The 17632-nt window shown below is 39.8% G+C and overlaps 1 protein-coding gene across 1 annotated transcript; it reads left to right on the forward strand.

Moving 5' to 3' along the window:
• Positions 1 to 39: 39 nt before the first annotated feature.
• On the forward strand, positions 40 to 11129 carry plk4 (polo-like kinase 4). Its single transcript, XM_080414092.1, has 15 exons — positions 40 to 224; positions 2001 to 2096; positions 2483 to 2578; positions 3356 to 3470; positions 4014 to 4983; positions 5082 to 5173; positions 5401 to 5726; positions 6916 to 7020; positions 7133 to 7235; positions 7626 to 7775; positions 8558 to 8786; positions 8872 to 8974; positions 9184 to 9321; positions 9424 to 9530; positions 10716 to 11129. The coding sequence occupies exons 1-15, from the start codon at positions 195 to 197 to the stop codon at positions 10828 to 10830; spliced, it is 2775 nt and encodes a 924-aa protein (XP_080270218.1). The 5' UTR covers positions 40 to 194; the 3' UTR covers positions 10831 to 11129.
• Positions 11130 to 17632: the final 6503 nt, after the last annotated feature.

The following is a 17632-nucleotide window of genomic DNA, read 5'->3' on the forward strand; positions in this document are numbered from 1 at the left end:
TAAGCTGTGACGTCGGCCAAAATGTAACGGGCGGATATTTTCAAAATGGAAGAAGTTCCAATGTTTTGGAGGGGAATAAAACAATACCATTTATTCATTATTTGAGGGTTTCTACAACGAAGTTCTACGCACACGCTGTTGGATGATAAACATTTATAGACGCGGACGCGTTGGTTCGACCGACATCGGACAAGATGAGCGTTTCAATCGGCGACAAAATCGAGGTGGGTGTCAACGCTAATGCTAACCAGTTAGCAATAGCATGCGAGTAGCATTTCGCTACAACTGCAGCGTATTTCTGCAGGTTTTGCAATGCATATAGGGTTAAACAATGTTAACTTTTAAAAAATATATATAAAGATGGCAAAACGTTTTAGAGGCTTTTCATTTGAAGGTATTTTTTTTTTTATGATGTATTATCCACCATTTGCAGGTATACATGATCTGAAAACTTGGCATAGTTATTATATGTACAACTCTGACCACATAAAAACATACACATTGCACTACTACGCCGTAGAAAGAGTTAACATTTGGGGCGTGGGGGTAAGCACCTTTTTTTTGGTTGCATTTTTACATGTTTGGAGCTACGGGCTTAGGAGCTGAAAGTCCATTTGTCCATGGGGGGATCTACCCTACGACTCGTAGATTGAAAACGTCAGAATCATAAACACGTCTACGAGAGTCGTATTCTACGGCTATATACAACTCTTGACCACAAAAAAACATACACAGTAAAATCCTCAGTGTTCATTTATGATGCATTTGTTACTCGGGTGTACGAATTGAACCAAATACACTCGCAAGGGTCTGCAGCGGCAGATACTTCCTATTGACAGTGACACAATGGCTTTTAAACTTGAAATTTTAACTTTAGCTACGCGGTAAAAAATCCATAGTGTTGAATCGACTGTGAGGAGGATTGTTTAGCCTGCAAGGCAAGCCCCTCAGGGGGCTCGAGGGCTGCATCCACCCAGACAGAGCGACCCTCCCTCTGCCTCTGGAGACTGGCTGCATCTGTGCAATGTGCATCACTTCTAGCTGCTTAGAAACCGCGTTGCCAGGTTTTGTGAGAGAAATAAGCAACCAAGTGTATGAAAATAAGCCCAAAAGACGCTCACAACAGCCTAGGTCTGCTATTAAAAAAAAAAGACAAAAATAATCTTGAAAATAGGTAATTTTGGAACATTTTTGAAGCATTTTTAACAACACAAATCTTGTATGGGGGTCCCTAGCACAACATATTTTCAGATGGGGTGGTGGGGGGGGGGTCTGTGGACAAATTAGTATTAATCTGGGGGTCCTTGCCACGAAAATGTTTAAGAACCACTGGTTTAACAACATTAGGAAACAAGCCCAAATAAGCAACTACACTACCCAAAAACCGCAAACACCTATATTTAAAGCAACTTCACAGACAAATAAGCCCACAGTCGCTTATAATAAGCGGACATGGCAACACTGGCTGAATCAGTTCTAGCTGCTTAGAAACAGTCTGTTGTCCTTGTCATCATCAGCGGGAATGGAACCGGGATAATGAGAGGTTTGTGGTTGGCCAGATGACAGCGTCAGGTGGAGATGGCTTGTTTGGCAGTTAACGTTATTGTGGGAGTGTTTTTTTCTTTCTTTCTTTTACCCCTATGTGTAATTGTTGAAGGGTTCATGTCTTCATGAGCCTACCTTTGTTGAAACGGTAACATTAGAAGTTGTCTGGTCCTGCTACCACCACCAACATGTCGCAGACTGCAGGGACTGTGATTGATGAAGTTATTCACTATTTCCTTCATAATAATAATCTCGGGACTAAAAACACAGTTAGTAATGATGAGGACAACATTCTAGCTCATTCAGATGCTCTGAGGATTGAGGTATAGTTTTTTACAGTCCCCTGCTTATTGGCAATGGATCAAAGGAAGCTATGCTGAAAAGTCTTCTGTTTCCCATAATCATAATTATTTGTGGACTTCATTAATCTTAATGTTTTTTTTTTATTCTCTTAGGATTTTAAGGTCCTTAACTTGCTTGGGAAGGGATCCTTTGCATGTGTTTACCGGGCAAAATCAGTGAACACTGGTTTGGAAGTTGCAATCAAAACGGTAAGAATACCTTTAATATAATATACAAATATTTGATTGTCCTTTTTTTTCATGGCTTGTCAGTTATAGGTAGTGACATTCTTGTACTAACCTAACGTGGAGACGTGATGCTTAGATCTTAGTAAATCTGTAATTCGTTCAATTGCTATCCATCAAGGGCTGGAGTGCAACTGGTGCTCAGAATGTTGTTGAAATTATTAGACCACAGCTCCCTCCCATGGGGGTCTTGTGGGACTGACTCCCCAAAGATTTGCCTACTTGAGAATTTCACACTCTCTTTGTGGGTAACAGATTGACTATCAACCACAGAGCCAAATCACACAGTACAGCATTACCTGTTGTACATAGAGGCAGGTGTATAATTACCTATTTTGTACTTATTGCAGATAGACAAAAAAGCTATGCAGAAATCTGGCATGGTCCAGCGTGTTACTAACGAAGTGGAAATCCAGTGTCGATTGAAACACCCGGCAATACTGGAGGTAAAGTTGGTTGGACATCATTAACTCCTGTGTTTAATGTTTATTTTATTCATTCAATTGTCTGTTGTTATAGATCTATTGCCCTTTTCACTTTTACCATGATTTTATTCTGATATCAATGGCTTCTTTTCTTCCCTGTAAAGCTAAATTGTGTTATTTATTTGGCTGTGAAATGTACATAACACAAAGCAGATATCTGACACGCTGTCAGCCATGCGTGTAAAAGGAGTCGTACTTGGTTTAACAACTTGCATGGTAATGCCCAGGTCAACAAGTACTTTTAAACATGAAAAAGTTTCAACTTTCACTAGGTTTAATGTAGGTGCTGTTCTAAAACAGTAATCTCCAGAAAAGTATTTTGTATTTATTTTTAATAGACACTTTTACCGTTTCCTCTTTGTATACTTGTACATCTGTGTGACTGACATAAAAAATTAATCAGTTGTGCAGACTCATTTCTCTGCCCATTTCAGACAGGTTAGTATATTCTACATATTGCTGTCACACACTTTATATTAGTTTTTTATATTGATATTTATTGGTATTACAGTACCATTGCCTTGTCTTATTTGTCTTGTAAATATACCGTTGGACTTTGTACTTACTTACTCTTTATCTCTTAATTTTTTAATTAATGAAGGTCAAGGAAGCTTGCACAAAATAATTTCACCCACTTTCACCTGGTGTAAACTTTAAGTTACAGTAGAGTTGAGTCTTGCTTTTGATAACATTATCATCAATATGTATTGTAACATGTGGTCTTTTCTCTCCCTGAAGCTTTACAACTACTTTGAAGACAATAATTATGTATATTTGGTGTTGGAGATGTGCCATAATGGAGAGATGAGCAAGTACCTGAAAGACATGAATAGGCCTTTTACAGAGGATGAAGGTCAGTCAGCCTTGGAATTTCACATGAATTATTAGTTGTTATACTTCCTAGTTGACACGACTGTATGTTTAGTTTAGTTTATTGCACATAAAAAATTAAATACACAAAAGGAAGAAAATAAAATGTACATTACAAAGGTATTGGGAAGGGGGTGGGGGAGGGGTAATGTGCAGGAGTGGCCACCAAAAAAGGGGCATGTCAGGTGATGATCCTAATGTGAGTCCTTACCATACGAAACACAACAAATAAAGCATTGAATAAGGAAAACAATACTATATCCCAACTATATATACAACTATATACAATATTTAGCAATATATACATATATATTATAACAAACAATAACCATAATGACAATAACAATTGATACAATAGCTTTATAGTAGATGTACCAATAAGAAATGTATTGCGTGTTCCCTGGTGTAGCCTGCTGTATGTTGTGACTAATAAATATTCAAGAGCTTTGTAGGCTAGATATAATGTACGTTTCCTGTTGTATGGTCCTTTGTTGTTTTTTTGATTTGTTGTGTTTTCGTTCCACAGCAAGGCATTTCATGCTTCAGATAGTGAAAGGTATGCTGTACTTGCATACTCATGGCATTATGCACCGGGATCTGACTCTGACGAACCTTCTGCTGACGAGCAACATGAACCTTAAAATCGCTGACTTTGGTTTGGCCACTCAGCTCAAGCTCCCAACTGAAAAACACTTCACCATGTGCGGAACGCCCAACTACATCTCCCCCGAGGTGGCTACCCGCAGCGCCCACGGTCTGGAATCTGACGTCTGGTCCCTGGGCTGCATGTTCTACGCTTTCCTGGTGGGTCGCCCTCCTTTTGAGAGGGACACGGTCAAACACACACTTAACAAAGTGGTTCTTGGGGAGTATGATATGCCCAGCCACGTGTCTGTAGAAGCTCAGGATCTCATCTACCAGCTCCTGCAGAAGAACCCTTCCCAGCGGCCCAGTCTGTCTGCACTGCTAGACCACCCCTTCATGACTCATAGCCTGCTGGCCAGGACTAAGGAGCTTGGACTGGAGGATACGGGCTCCATGGACAGTGGCATCGCCACCATCTCCACAGGCTGCACCTCCTCTACCTCAGGCAGCAGCAGCAACCGGCTGCAAAGGAGAACGAAGCACATGATAGGAACCACCCTCCCCAACCGCATGATGCCCCTTCCGGCTGCGCCTCGCCAGCCCAGTAGTGCCTGTTTCGAGGACGGAGATCACTGGCAGCAGCACACAAACAGAGCTCCTCGAGAGGGCAGGGCGCTACACATCGGAGAGAGCGGACAGCCCCACTCTCGCTACCTCAGGAGGGCTCACTCCTCGGACCGCTCCAGCTCTAAGGCAGCAGGACCAGGGACAGGTTACACCCAGCTGGGAAGGTATCACTCAGAGGAGAATCTCTTCAGCGCCGAAAGGCAGGCCTTCTCCATGACTTCCACTCCACACCCTTTCTCTGAGCATGATAGGCTCCCATCACCCCCCATCAAACAGCCCGCTAAGTGAGATGCTGTCCTTTTTATTTTTGTAAAATGTCTCAAAAGATTACTTTAGTTTTCAGACCTACTAACTCTTTGTAATTTCTCCCTTGTGTTTTCAGTTCTGGCTGTTCACTATCCACACAGCCTTTACATCCACCCTGCATGCAGTTCCAAGACTCGAATGGTATTTCAAACTGGTTCAGTAAAGAAGGTAAAGTCTGTTTTTTAACCGTTATTCAGTATTAGAATGAAATGAAAGCATCATGCAACACCACTAACACCTTGAATTATAGCACTGCAGTGCTGCATTGAGCTTTTATTTTGATATACTGTGATATTCTTTTTCTCCTCTTGCACCCCTGCTACATTTTCTGTCGTGCAGATTTCCTTTTTGCTAGAGTTCAGAATCACAACCAACATTTTCCACCCCTTCCTCAGGTTCTGGCTCGAGGCCCACAGACCACAGTGCTCACAGCAGCAGTGGGAGTTTCCACAGCAACAGCGGGAGTCTCCACAGTGGCAGGGAGCCGCTGGGTGTGCACAACTCCTGGACGGACAAGCCGGGAGGCCAGGGGGCCAATCCTCACCACAACCAGCACCACCCGCACCATTTCCCCCAGTCGCATAACTCTGACTCCTACAGGGAGAATAGTGTACCCGTAGCAGAGTTCCAGAAGAAGGAGAAGAAATCTCTTCGAGACGTGATCCCACCGTTGTGTGCCTCCAGACTGAAACCTATCAGACAGAAGACCAAAAATGCTGTGGTAAGATAGAGGGCTGCAACTGTCGATTATGTTCTTGATGATTATTCATCGATGACTTTTTCCGAATAATCGAGAACCGTGTTTGTTTTTGCAAATTTCTTAAAGATTTTATATACCAATGATCGACGCAAAAACATATAATATATTAATATATAATAATATATTTTTAAATAATCGACTAAATCCATTAGTCTGATTAACCACTTAAAGGGATACTTCACTTTCACATAAAATAAACATTAAAAAAAAATAAAGGTAGGGTAAGTGATATTTTTTGGTTAAAACAAAAAGTATTTTTTTAAAAGGTTAAAATACTATATTCTGATAGTAATCATTGCTATAGAGTGTTTTTTCAGTAGCAGATGTCTCCCTGTCTCTCCAGCTCTTTAATAAACAGAAAATACATTTTTCGGTAGGTGTCGAAATCTCAGCCAATCAGGAGAAAGTACCAATTTTTAAGCTTAATTTGTATAGTGTTCCAGTTCCAATTTTGCATGCTCATTTCTTAGTGTCATCACTTCCAATTTCACTTGTTTAATCTGTATCCTGATTGAGTTCTCTGTCCTGGTTGGATAAAATTGGAAATGAAACTGAAACTGAAACGAAAATGCATTTTCTGTTTAATAAAGAGGTGGAGAGACAAGGAGACTCCTAATACTGAACAAACACTCTATAGCAATGAGTACTATCAGAATATAGAGCTATTTAACAATTATTTTAACCAACGCAAATCACTTACCCTACCTTTAAAGAAGTTATGGCAAAATAAAGGCCCCCTCACACATTAGTAGGACACTCTAATGTGTGAGGGGGCCATGACTTTTCCATTCCTTTTTTCATTTATTTTTAATATATTTTTTAAATGTTTATTTTATGTGAAAGTGAAGTATCCCTTTAAGGCTTAAGCCCTTTTTTATATATTTTATTGTACAACCGTGTTGTGCGCTTGTAGATCAGCTATTTTTGCTATTTTTGACATAAAAAAAGGATATAAAAAAGACTTTAAAAAAAAAGATGTATCACTAACTATTATGCTTTATAATTGATTACATCGATTTACTGTTGCACCCCTAGTAAGATGGCACTCTCTGCTGTAGCAACCTACTGACTGTTTCCCTATGTATGCTCTGCAGAGTTGAGGCAGACCCACTCAGTTCTGTTTGTTTAACGGTCTCGTGTTTGTCTTCAGGTGAGCATCGTTGATACAGGTGAAGTGTGCATGGAGCTGTTAAGGGGCCAAGGCAGTCAAGAGAGGGTGAAAGAAGTCCTTCGAATTTCCTGCGATGGTTCAATGGTGAGCTCCAGCAACAGCCAGGCTTTTGTGGCAGACCCTATTTAGCGTCATGTATTTATGTTAGTATTATGCTGATGTTTAATCGATAAGACCCTTTTTATTTCTCTTGTAGGTGACAATATACCATCCTAATGATGGAAAGGGGTTTCCTGTGCTGGACAGGCCTCCTGCTCCCCCTGAAGATATCTTCATTTGCAGCTACGAGGACCTTCCAGGTACAGATGGTTTCATTCTGTAAACAATAATAATTCTGTACATTCAATGTCCAACTTCTGTTTGTAACTTGTTTGTACTTTTTTCAGATTTTTTATTTTTTATTGTTGTTTTAAATTAGCTAGTGGTGTTAACGGCTTAAAAGATTGTGTAAGCGTAATATGTATCCTAGCAGCAATAAAGGGCGCGTTCGAAAATACAGCACTGAGCGCACTGGCCAATACAAACTAATAGGCGAGTGTGCTCCGGTGCGTAATTTCCGAACGCACCCATAGACTGTTGAAGACGCCTATTAATACTGATGCATGACCAGATATGTATGTACAGTATATCTGTTGATGGAAGATTACAAAATGAATTTATATTTTTGTCTTGCTGTTTGTTTCCTCTAGAAAAGTATTGGAAGAAGTACCAGTATGCCTCCAAGTTTGTGCAGCTCGTGAAATCCAAGACTCCCAAAGTGACCCTTTACACCAAGTATGCCAAATGCATGCTGATGGAGAACTCTCCGGATGCAGACCTGGAAGTTTGCTTTTATGACGGTGAGTAACAATCAGAAGAGGGATGCTGTGACTTTTTTCCCCTAGTTTTTATTGTAAAAAAGATTTCAAGAGACAAACAAACATACAAGGATACAAAATAAAAAGTAAAACAAAAAAAGCACAAGGCAAAAGGGCTGCATTCTACAATTGCTACAGTTATTACTTTGGTAAAAAATGTTATACATCGTCCATGGGCTTTTCCCAATGTTTGTGTAACTTGTCCTCTTGTAATCTGAGTATGAATGTTAGTTTTTCCATATTTTAGATTTCCCCTATAATGTCCATCCAATTTTCTTTGGTTAGAGGGTCCTGTTGGTACCAGCGACGCGTGATAGCTTTCTTGCTTGCTGCTAAAAAAAATCTTGATTAAGTATTTGTCATGTATTAATAATTCTCCGGGAATATTCCCCAATAACAGGATGCTGTGACTTTAAAGTGCTGCACAATTTCTACGGACCACATAAACCCATATTTGATGTATGTCAGTATTGTCACACAGGGAAATAAATGTACACAAAAGTGTACCTTCATGATTTACTTGTTTATTTTACTTGTTATTCCTTTACATCGTTGAAAGATACAATAAAACAATGTATGACTATTTCTTGATACTTACGATCTTTTTCTTACTTGTCACAATATGAATCACATCAGGGAAATGAAATGGATTGCCTGGTCAGAAGTGTGTATGACAATATGTTAACATTCTTTTTAAGCATTCTTTTTGCCTGCATACTATTCCACAAACATTAAATGACCATCATGGTTGCTCTCTGTAACAGGAGCAAAGATACACAAGACGTCGGAGCTGGTCCGAGTGGTTGAGAAGAGTGGGAAGTCGTGCACAGTGAAGGGCGAGGCGGGGTTGAGCGGCCTGAGTCCAGGCAGCAGGTTGTACGTGGAGCTGTCAGACGAGGCACACGGCATGTGTCTGTCTCTGGAGGCGGCTATCATCGCAGAAGAGCAGCGGAGTGCCAGAAACACTCCATTCTTCCCCATCACTATTGGCAGGTGAGGAGGAGAATCCAGTAGTTTGTGACTGTGGTTATCCAGTGAATCCTTGATCTGTGGCTCATCTTAGTCATATGTCTTGTAGGCGACCTGCCAATGCAGACTCCCCTTGCCGGTCATCGTCGCCATCCCAACCACCACCTGCTGAGGTTGCCTCACCGCCAAAGCCTCCTTCTATCACTCCGTCGGTGAGTGTCCCATAGTCTTGACTCTGCAAGAGGCATGCATTTTGTTTCTGTTTCTAATCATTTGAATGTTTTTTGCTGTTTTTATTTCTGCTGTATGTAAAGCACTTTGTGAGTCCTCTGTGAAAAGTGCTATACAAATAAAATGTACTTACTTACTTACTTACCATGTGTTTCTGTACGTAATATATATTGTTATCTTGAATCACCAGATGATCTCCTACGATGGGTCTGACATCACCTCGGCCAGCCTTAATAAGAAATGCTCTGCAGTGAAGCAGGACTTGGCGTCCAGTGCGGGCAAAGTGGTCAAATCTGTGTTTGTGCCCAACATTGGCTGGGCCTCGCAGGTAAATGATGCACGGAATACCCTCAACCCGTTATGACCACCTTTTTAATATTTTTGGCATCAAGGTTTTAATGTAAAATGTACCTATGTTTTCATCATACAGTTGACCAGTGGAGAGGTGTGGGTGCAGTTCAATGATGGTTCTCAGCTGGTGGTGCAGTCTGGTGTGTCCTGCATCATCTACACGTCCCCAGAAGGACGTACCACCAGGTAACAAAGACAGCAGTCCTCTGGCTTTGCTTCAAAGATTACAGTTTCAAAGACTTTGTCACATGCCCATACATTTATGTGCAGTGAAATTATGCAAATCCCACCACTCCAACATATATAGTAAAGATATAATCCAAGAAAGGTAACACAAAATAATTAAGATATAATACAAGTAAGGTATTACTGGTAGTGATAAGTAATACAGTCATAAGTGTAAAATGAAGTGTGCAAAAATAACATCAGTAAACATTGGTGCAGTGAATGACCATACTGTTGGGTCTACAGTTTGAAGACTAATATATGTATATGTAGACTATAATGTAAACAAATTAGAATTGTACCTTCTCTGGGTTTCTCTGTCTCTCTGTCTGTCTGTTAGGGCTGTCAGAACAAATTAAGCTATTCGAAAATAATTTGAATGTGAAAAATGTTTATAACATTGCAATGCTAAAATTGCCATTCGAATGTAGTTTAAAAAGATATATATATATATATTTTTTTTTTAATTTCATTTTAATATTATTTGTTTAATTTTATTTCCTGAACTACCAATGCGAAAACAAATGCTTTCATCATGTCACGCATGATCAACATCATAACGTTTGAGTGCATGCACTGCACACAGAGAGTTAAAGGACGACTTCACCCATTTTCAACCTATCTTCATATAATAGGCCCGCACTAATGCTCATGATAAAATGGTAATTTTTTTCTCTACTCGGTCTGTGTCTCAGAGGCAAACAGCCTTTTCCTGAGGAGTTTTTACCAGGGGGGCGGTGGGGACATAAAGCGGTGATGAGTCATGAGAGAGCCCCAATATATATATGTATTATATTATTGAAATGAACCTAAATTAAAGCCATAACCCTTAACCAATATAGTTGGTTTCACTATTTTGTTTAGCCTGTTGTTAGAGCATTTGTATGTGTGCACGTGGGTGTTTATTATTGTACAACTATACATTATTTTATATAACTATATATTATATAAAATATTCGAATATAAAAAATAATAAAGCATTGAAATTCAAATGGGATTATAGAGGAGAACTGACAGCCCTACTGACTGTCTGTCTGTCTGTCTGTCTGTCTGTCTGTCATCGCCACATCTTTGCATATCTCATGCATGGTGGTTGTTTGCTGTTATTTGCCAAACGCTCACATAGATGTACCTGTCTCCCTACAGGTATAAGGACAATGAGAAGTTTCCAGAGCATGTGAAGGAGAAACTGCACTGTCTCTCCACCATCCTGGGGCTATTGACCAGTTCAGCAACGCATCACCCCCAACAACCCCACTAACACTTCCTAGTTGCCTGGCAGGGAACTGAAAGTAGCATTATAGGAATCGTATAATTGTGTTTGTCTGTCATCAAGTGTCCTTGTAAATATTGTGTTTTTTTGTTGTCTTTTTTTACATGTACAGAAGACTAAAATTATGAAAAGATATATTTTATTATGTACCTATTTTGTACAGTTGTTGGTCGTAGAAAAGTTTGTATGTGTTCGTTATTTTTTTTACTGTGAGTTAATCTCAAACTGTCTTCTCTATGAAATGTGAGATGCATAAAAGATGAGGCAATAAACATCTGCAGCCTGCATTGAAAATTGCTGCATTCACTTGATATTCACAACTTATCCGCTTATTCATTTATTTTTGTTTTGTAGAAGGAAATTATTAAAGGATTTAGTGCATCTTTATGGCTTCAATACAGAGTATTCATAAACAAGGCAAATAATACTCTTACTAGTTACTACTGTGAAAAAAGTAACACTAACAGTGTTTAGTTATGCAGGACTTTATTAAATGCCACCAATTGCAGGTTGGTCATGGTCTATGGACTATGGCATAGTTTGGGCATTATAGTATAGCACATCTGTTTTTCTTTTTTTATACTATTATGTAGTATTGAGGATGACATACCTGTAGTGCGCTATGGTGTATTTTGGGAGACTTAGTATGGCAATTATGGGCAATAGCATAACAGTACTATATACTATTTTATGCATGTTTTTAAGGTGTAACTCCTAGGGACTGTGCCATCTAGAAAGTCTTTGTGTCTGTCCATGGCTAATAGTGAAAACCATTGGACTGATTAGTGCCAAATATCTTGTGCAAGCTGCCAGTAGGCTAAGGAAGTAATAATCTCAGATCCAGCGTACCTCCATAGTGGTTCCCAACCTTTTCTGGATCAGAGCCCACAATCTCAAAAGTGTTCACAGACCACACGTCTGACCACTTAACACAGCAACAGTTCAGCTGCTGTGTTAGGTGGGCCTTGTGCATTTTCAGAGCATCAATCAGTCGTGTTCCGGCTCGGATCATTGGAACTAACGTAGTGTACTTTAAGTTCCTATTCATCGGAATCACAATGAAAACAAATTTTCAATGTTTTAAAGACTAATTTTTACTTCTTTTACACATATATTTTTTTATAGTATTGTTATATTATCAATAAAATCTTAGTGTTTTGCCAATTGTTTGGGGCCCACTTGCAATATCCTCATGGCCAACCAGTGGGCCCCTGCCCACAGGTTGAGAGTCACTGTATTACATGATGTATTTTGAGCAACATAGTATAGTATAGCATATTTTAGATTTCCATGGCATAGCTCTGGGGCGGAACGTTGGCCCAAAATAGCCAATCTACAAGCTCGCCTCCCAACACCTTTGCAATACGTTGTGAGCTTTAGATCGGCTATTTTGACAAAGAGATTTGGTGTAGAGAGAAAGGGAAACAAGTGGTATACGGTAACACCTCTGGGTTGTGTCTTACCCCTGATCATATTGGTGAATACAGTTCAACCAGTTTTAAGGTAATGTAGCTGTTATCGTGTGCTGTAACATATAGTAAGTCAGATAATCAAAAGTTCCATGACATAAAAAGTCAATATTAAGTGTATAGGCCCTATCTTGTGTGTAGATCTGCTATTGCTGGTATTTATTTTAATCCCGAAAAGTAAAGTTTATATACACAAGCAGTCAGATCTTCCAGATATTCCTTGAGGCAGTTTTAAAGCAGCATGTGTGTTTTGTGTTCTTTTGTGAATTGATTCATTGTTTTTGATGAACACACTGTTATGGAGTATAGCATTGTGTAACACCCTGTCTGCCCCCATCAGGTGTGAAGTTATGAGGCGACACAGGAGTGGGGGGAAACCTCAAGGACACCTGGCCAAGTGAGGAAGAGGAGCAGGAGAGTGAAGAAGATGAAGGGTGGACTCCTTGGCTGTCTGGTTCTCCAACACTATTACCGTAGGAGCAGTGGTCCTCAAACATTGTCCAGGACCCCCACATTGATATGGTCTGTCTTGGCCACAGACCCCCATTTGAAAATATCTTGTGCCAGGGACCCCCACGAGAGAATATTTGCGTAAAAACATGTCAGAATTACTGTATTCAAAATATTTCAAAAAATATAATAGTGTTAATGATGTGAAGCTAGTCCAGGCAGACAACTCAAAGTAGTGTCAATATCCAATTCCTTTTTTGCCAGACCCAAGGGGTCGGCTTACATGAGGCTTTGTACCTGTTTCGTCCATACATGGGCATGGTCACTTTGTCCTTAGGCCCCAGCCATAAAAGTCTGTCCCCCTTTCGTCCATACACGGGCATGTTTTGTACCTCTTTTCCCCATACATGGGCAAAAAACAGGTTTTGGTCACTTTGTCCTTAGGCCCCAGCCATAAAAGTCTGTCCCCCTTTCGTCCATACATGGGCATGTTTTGTACCGGTCTTGTTAGGTACTGTGCAGTCTAGATCTGTAAATGACAATACTTTTAATTAGTTCAGACCAACATATGTGGCTTCTAGACAGTGGACAGCCAGTTGTTAACTGATATTACAGGCTCTAATGTTCTGCGGGTTTGTCCTTGAACCAGTCACAACTCAGTGGATAGCTACAGTTATGGACATTGTGGAAATAAACATTGCACACTATTGTCTCGCCAGAAAAGGAGTATGACTTTCTACCAGTCAGCATTCCAATATGTGTATCGTTTCATGTATCGCTTCTGTGTGTGTGCGTGTGCGTGTGTGTTCAACAAATAGCTAAAACCATGTCCCACATCTTAAATGGGTGCCATGTATACAGGGGACTCTACATAAGTAGGCATGACAGAATAGTGGATTTGATATCAAAAGATGTCTCTTCTATTTTCAGGTCCTCCATCATGCTGTATAAGCATTCTACTGTGAAGCCGAGCATGTTTAGCCTGTGTAATGATGATTCTGTGTTCTCTAACATTTCAGCTAACACCCCTGATGTCATTGTTGTTAATGAAAACCATAGGTCGGCTGTACTTTTGATTACAGCTTAGAGGAAGCCTTCCTAACCCACAAGTTGGTTGTGAGGGGCCTTCAAATGGCCAGCCTCTCCCAAAGGAGAGCCAAACAATTAGCAAGGTACTGCTCAATATCAGCTATTATAGGAAGCTGCTCAATTTGGAGGAGGCGTTGTTCCTTTACCCATGATTGTTGTCTGCTGTGTTTGACAAGTATGCCAACATTATTGTATGTAACAATGTTCTGCCTTATATGCACTTAGTAACTGGCTGTTTTCCCATTATCTGACTGCACTGGCAGTGTTTATGTCCTTTGTACAAGGCATTCTTGTACTTCTGTTTATGTGGCCATAAATAAAAATATTTCAAGTGTGTGTGTGTGTGTGTGTGTGTGTGTGTGTGTGTGTGTGTGTGTGTGTGTGTGTGTGTGTGTGTGTGTGTGTGTGAGTGTTATTTTTAGAGAAATGTGACAAACATGGACGTCCCAAAGGACAGACGTGTAGCTGTGGGGCAGCCTGACAGAGCCAAGAAGATCCTGCCTCCTAGATTTGAGGTAAATATACAGGTACATGCAGTAGGCTACATACACTATACACATGACACAAGTGGATCTGAAACTTTGTCATTTCAAGGACCCCAAGTTTGGCATGCATTAGGCCATACATGGGCAACTGGCGGTCCAGGGGCCACATGCGGCCCTCACCTTCACTTAATGTGGCCCGCAGGTTAATATCGGAATACTGATATACAAACATGACTCACTTTAATTATTACAATTCTATTTTTTATGTCCAATGTATTTGTATTTAAGTTCATAAAGTTAACATACGTATAACTAAATGCATTTGAAATGAAATATAAATGTTACTTTTCAAGATTCTAATTAAAAAAATGCAAAAAATATTCTGGATTCCAATTCAAAAATAGCAAAAATTGCTGATCTAGCTTGTAGATCGGCTATTTTTACTTTTTGGAGACATTGAATGGCGAAGTACGGCATTAATTTACAAAAGAAGTTAAAATACGCCGATAAGAGGTTTCTGTACAGCAACGTGGCCCTCTGGAGTGAGTGTGGAAATATAGTGGCCCTCTCCATCATCAAAATTGCCCACCCCTGCATTAGGCCATGGACACCCCCCCTCCCAATAACTCCAAGAGTGTAACAGATGGAACCAAACGGACCCGTAGGCGTCCATTTAGTTCCATCTATACACTCTTGGAGTTATAGACCTAGAAGTGTCCATTTGGTTTTTAACTATCAACCATTTAGCTGGAACCCCCTCATGGGGTCTTGGGGTCCTCAGACCCCATTTTGAGAACCACTGCACTAAGCATAGAACTAATATAACCTGTAACAATATCTTAATATCTGTGTGTGTGTGTGTGTGTGTGTGTGTGTGTGTGTGTGTGTGTGTGTGTGTGTGTGAGTGTGAGTGTGAGTGTGAGTGTGAGTGTGAGTGTGAGTGTGTGTGTGTGTGTGTGTGTGTGTGTGTGTGTGTGTGTGTGTGTGTGTGTGTGTGTGTGTGTGCTCTGCATACATGCGTCTAGTGGCACTAGAGGTCAGGCCACTGGGTCAACTAAATCAGTAGGGATAGACAAATGTTTTATGTCAGTATATTTCAACATAAATAATGTGTTACTTTTTCTTAGGTCCGGAGGGTTATGACTACATCAGCTTATAGCAAATGGAATGATGATTGTGTTACATTTGCATAATTGTTTTGTTTAAACTAGTGTTTTTTTCCTTAAAGCCCCTGTAAAAGTACCCCCCCCCCTCAAACTGTTAACGGTATGTCTTTGTTTTTTAGTTTTTTCTTACCTTTAAAATGTTCGTATGATGTTCTGCATAGTAGTGTATGTCTTTTAATGTCTCCATGAATTGAGTACGTGAGGATCCCATTTGAAATAAGCCATTGCAGCTTTCATGAGCGATACATTTTAGTTGACTGTGCAAACTGTACTCGCATGTGCTTTTTCTCTGCAACCTTCTAAATAAAGTATTCAATCAATCAATCAATCAATCAATCAATCAATTCTTACATATGACTGAAGCTGAGATCCCCCACATGTGTGTGTGAAGTGTAGGAACCACTGTTTAAAACTCTTTTGTTCCAGCAAATGAAAAGGTGTGTTTTTTAAATTATAGGCCTACAAATGCCCCATAAAAACCAAACAAGGTTGTGTTTCTGTGTGTAGCAATATCATCTACAGTGGATGTACACATTCAGTCATCCTGTCAACTTTTATTTTGTGTGGTAGTCGCATGTTAACTCCGTCAAGCAGGGTGTAATTAGATTGATTGAGAACATGCATGCAGGCTCAGCAAACCCCTTTAATCGTTTGTTTGTTTCTTCTGTTGTGGCTGTCAGTAAGTAAATATGTTGTTAGACACCTCAGTAATGAGTCAGTGATTCAGTGAATGATTCAGTTGGATAGGCTACTTAATATAGGTAGACCTTTTTTTACCTACCTGGGTTCCATCTTGGAGGCAAACCTCTCCGGTAACAAAAACGCTGAAAGTGATCAAAAAGGTCAACCAAAGAATACGCTTTTTGTATAGGATTGGACGTCTAGTCAGTAAGAATACTCTGAAGATTCTTGCAGGGGCCCTCATACAAGGTTATTACGATTATTATTACTCATGGTATCACAACACCTCCAAGGCCTTAAAAACAAGGCTCCAAACATCCCAAAACCCATCTAACCCCTGCTCATTTTGCTAGGATTGGATAGCTTAGGGTTGAGGACAGATAAGTACAGCAACTTGCTATGGGCCTGGTCTTCAAGATACACCACAACATTGGGATCCCCCTGTATTTGTCAAAATACTTCCAAAACGTTAATGAAGTCCAGATCATAACACCAGAGGCAGCTCCACGAATCATGTTCCCAGATTTGGCTCAACAAAGGGAATGAACTCGTTCTCATGCTATGTAAAACCCTACTCACTTTCAAAACTGCCCTAAAGATACACCTTCAGGAGGCTGCAATTCGAAAATGGCCCCTGTCTAAGTCTTAACCTACCCCCCTACTCCCCCCCCCCATCCCCCTTTTTTTCCTTCTCTTGTACATATTTTTCACTCTTCATACCAGTAACCTGTAAGCTGATTGTATGACGTTCTGTATAGTAGTGTGTATATCTGTCTGTCTCTTATATGTTATCATGATTTGTGTGCATGGGGATCTCATCTTAAACAAGCTCAGTGCTTAATGAGTCTTCCAGTTTAGTAGACCTTGTATTGTGAATTTGTACTTCCATGTACTGTTGTTCTCATGTCTTACTAAATAAAGTACATCAATCAATCAATCAATCAATCAACCAACCTGTAGGCTATATTTGGTAACCTGCTGGAAGGGAAACTGTTACTTAAAAGCTAAATGTTAAAAATACTGTATGCTTATACCCACCTATTAACCTGCTAGGCCTGTAAGAGAAACATAATGATGTTCGACTAAGATTATTATTATTTATTATGATTATTATTATTATTCATATATTCATCAATGTATGATTATTTTTCTAATTGTTTTCAATTTCACCTTTTCTTCAGTAACATCCTGCTAATCACATGGACTGTTCCTTGGAGGTGTTGATGCAAAAAAAGGAGTTTAGCTTGTTATTAATTCAGTTACAATAGTAGATGAAAAAAAGTCATACTATGTCATAAAAAATGAAGTCATGCAATACTTTAGTTTAAACAAAATGCCATACAGTAGGCCTACGCTAGTAATGTCATACAATGCCATAATACTTTGTACTTGTTAGCCTAAATTGTTCACAGCACAGCTGTTTTTTAATTTAATTCTTGATTGGCATTTG

The sequence above is a fragment of the Gymnoscopelus braueri genome (assembly GCF_963280865.1).
Source record: "Gymnoscopelus braueri genome assembly, chromosome: 19".
Classification (NCBI taxonomy): Eukaryota; Metazoa; Chordata; class Actinopteri; order Myctophiformes; family Myctophidae; genus Gymnoscopelus; species Gymnoscopelus braueri.

Bases quoted from the DNA above. Each gene is read 5' to 3' on its own strand.
- plk4 (XM_080414092.1), top strand. From the start codon at position 195: ATGAGCGTTTCAATCGGCGACAAAATCGAG. The intron at 7,021-7,132 runs GTGAGCTCCAGC...TTTCTCTTGTAG, and splicing joins TTTCCTGCGATGGTTCAATG to GTGACAATATACCATCCTAA. The intron at 9,531-10,715 runs GTAACAAAGACA...GTCTCCCTACAG, and splicing joins CCAGAAGGACGTACCACCAG to GTATAAGGACAATGAGAAGT.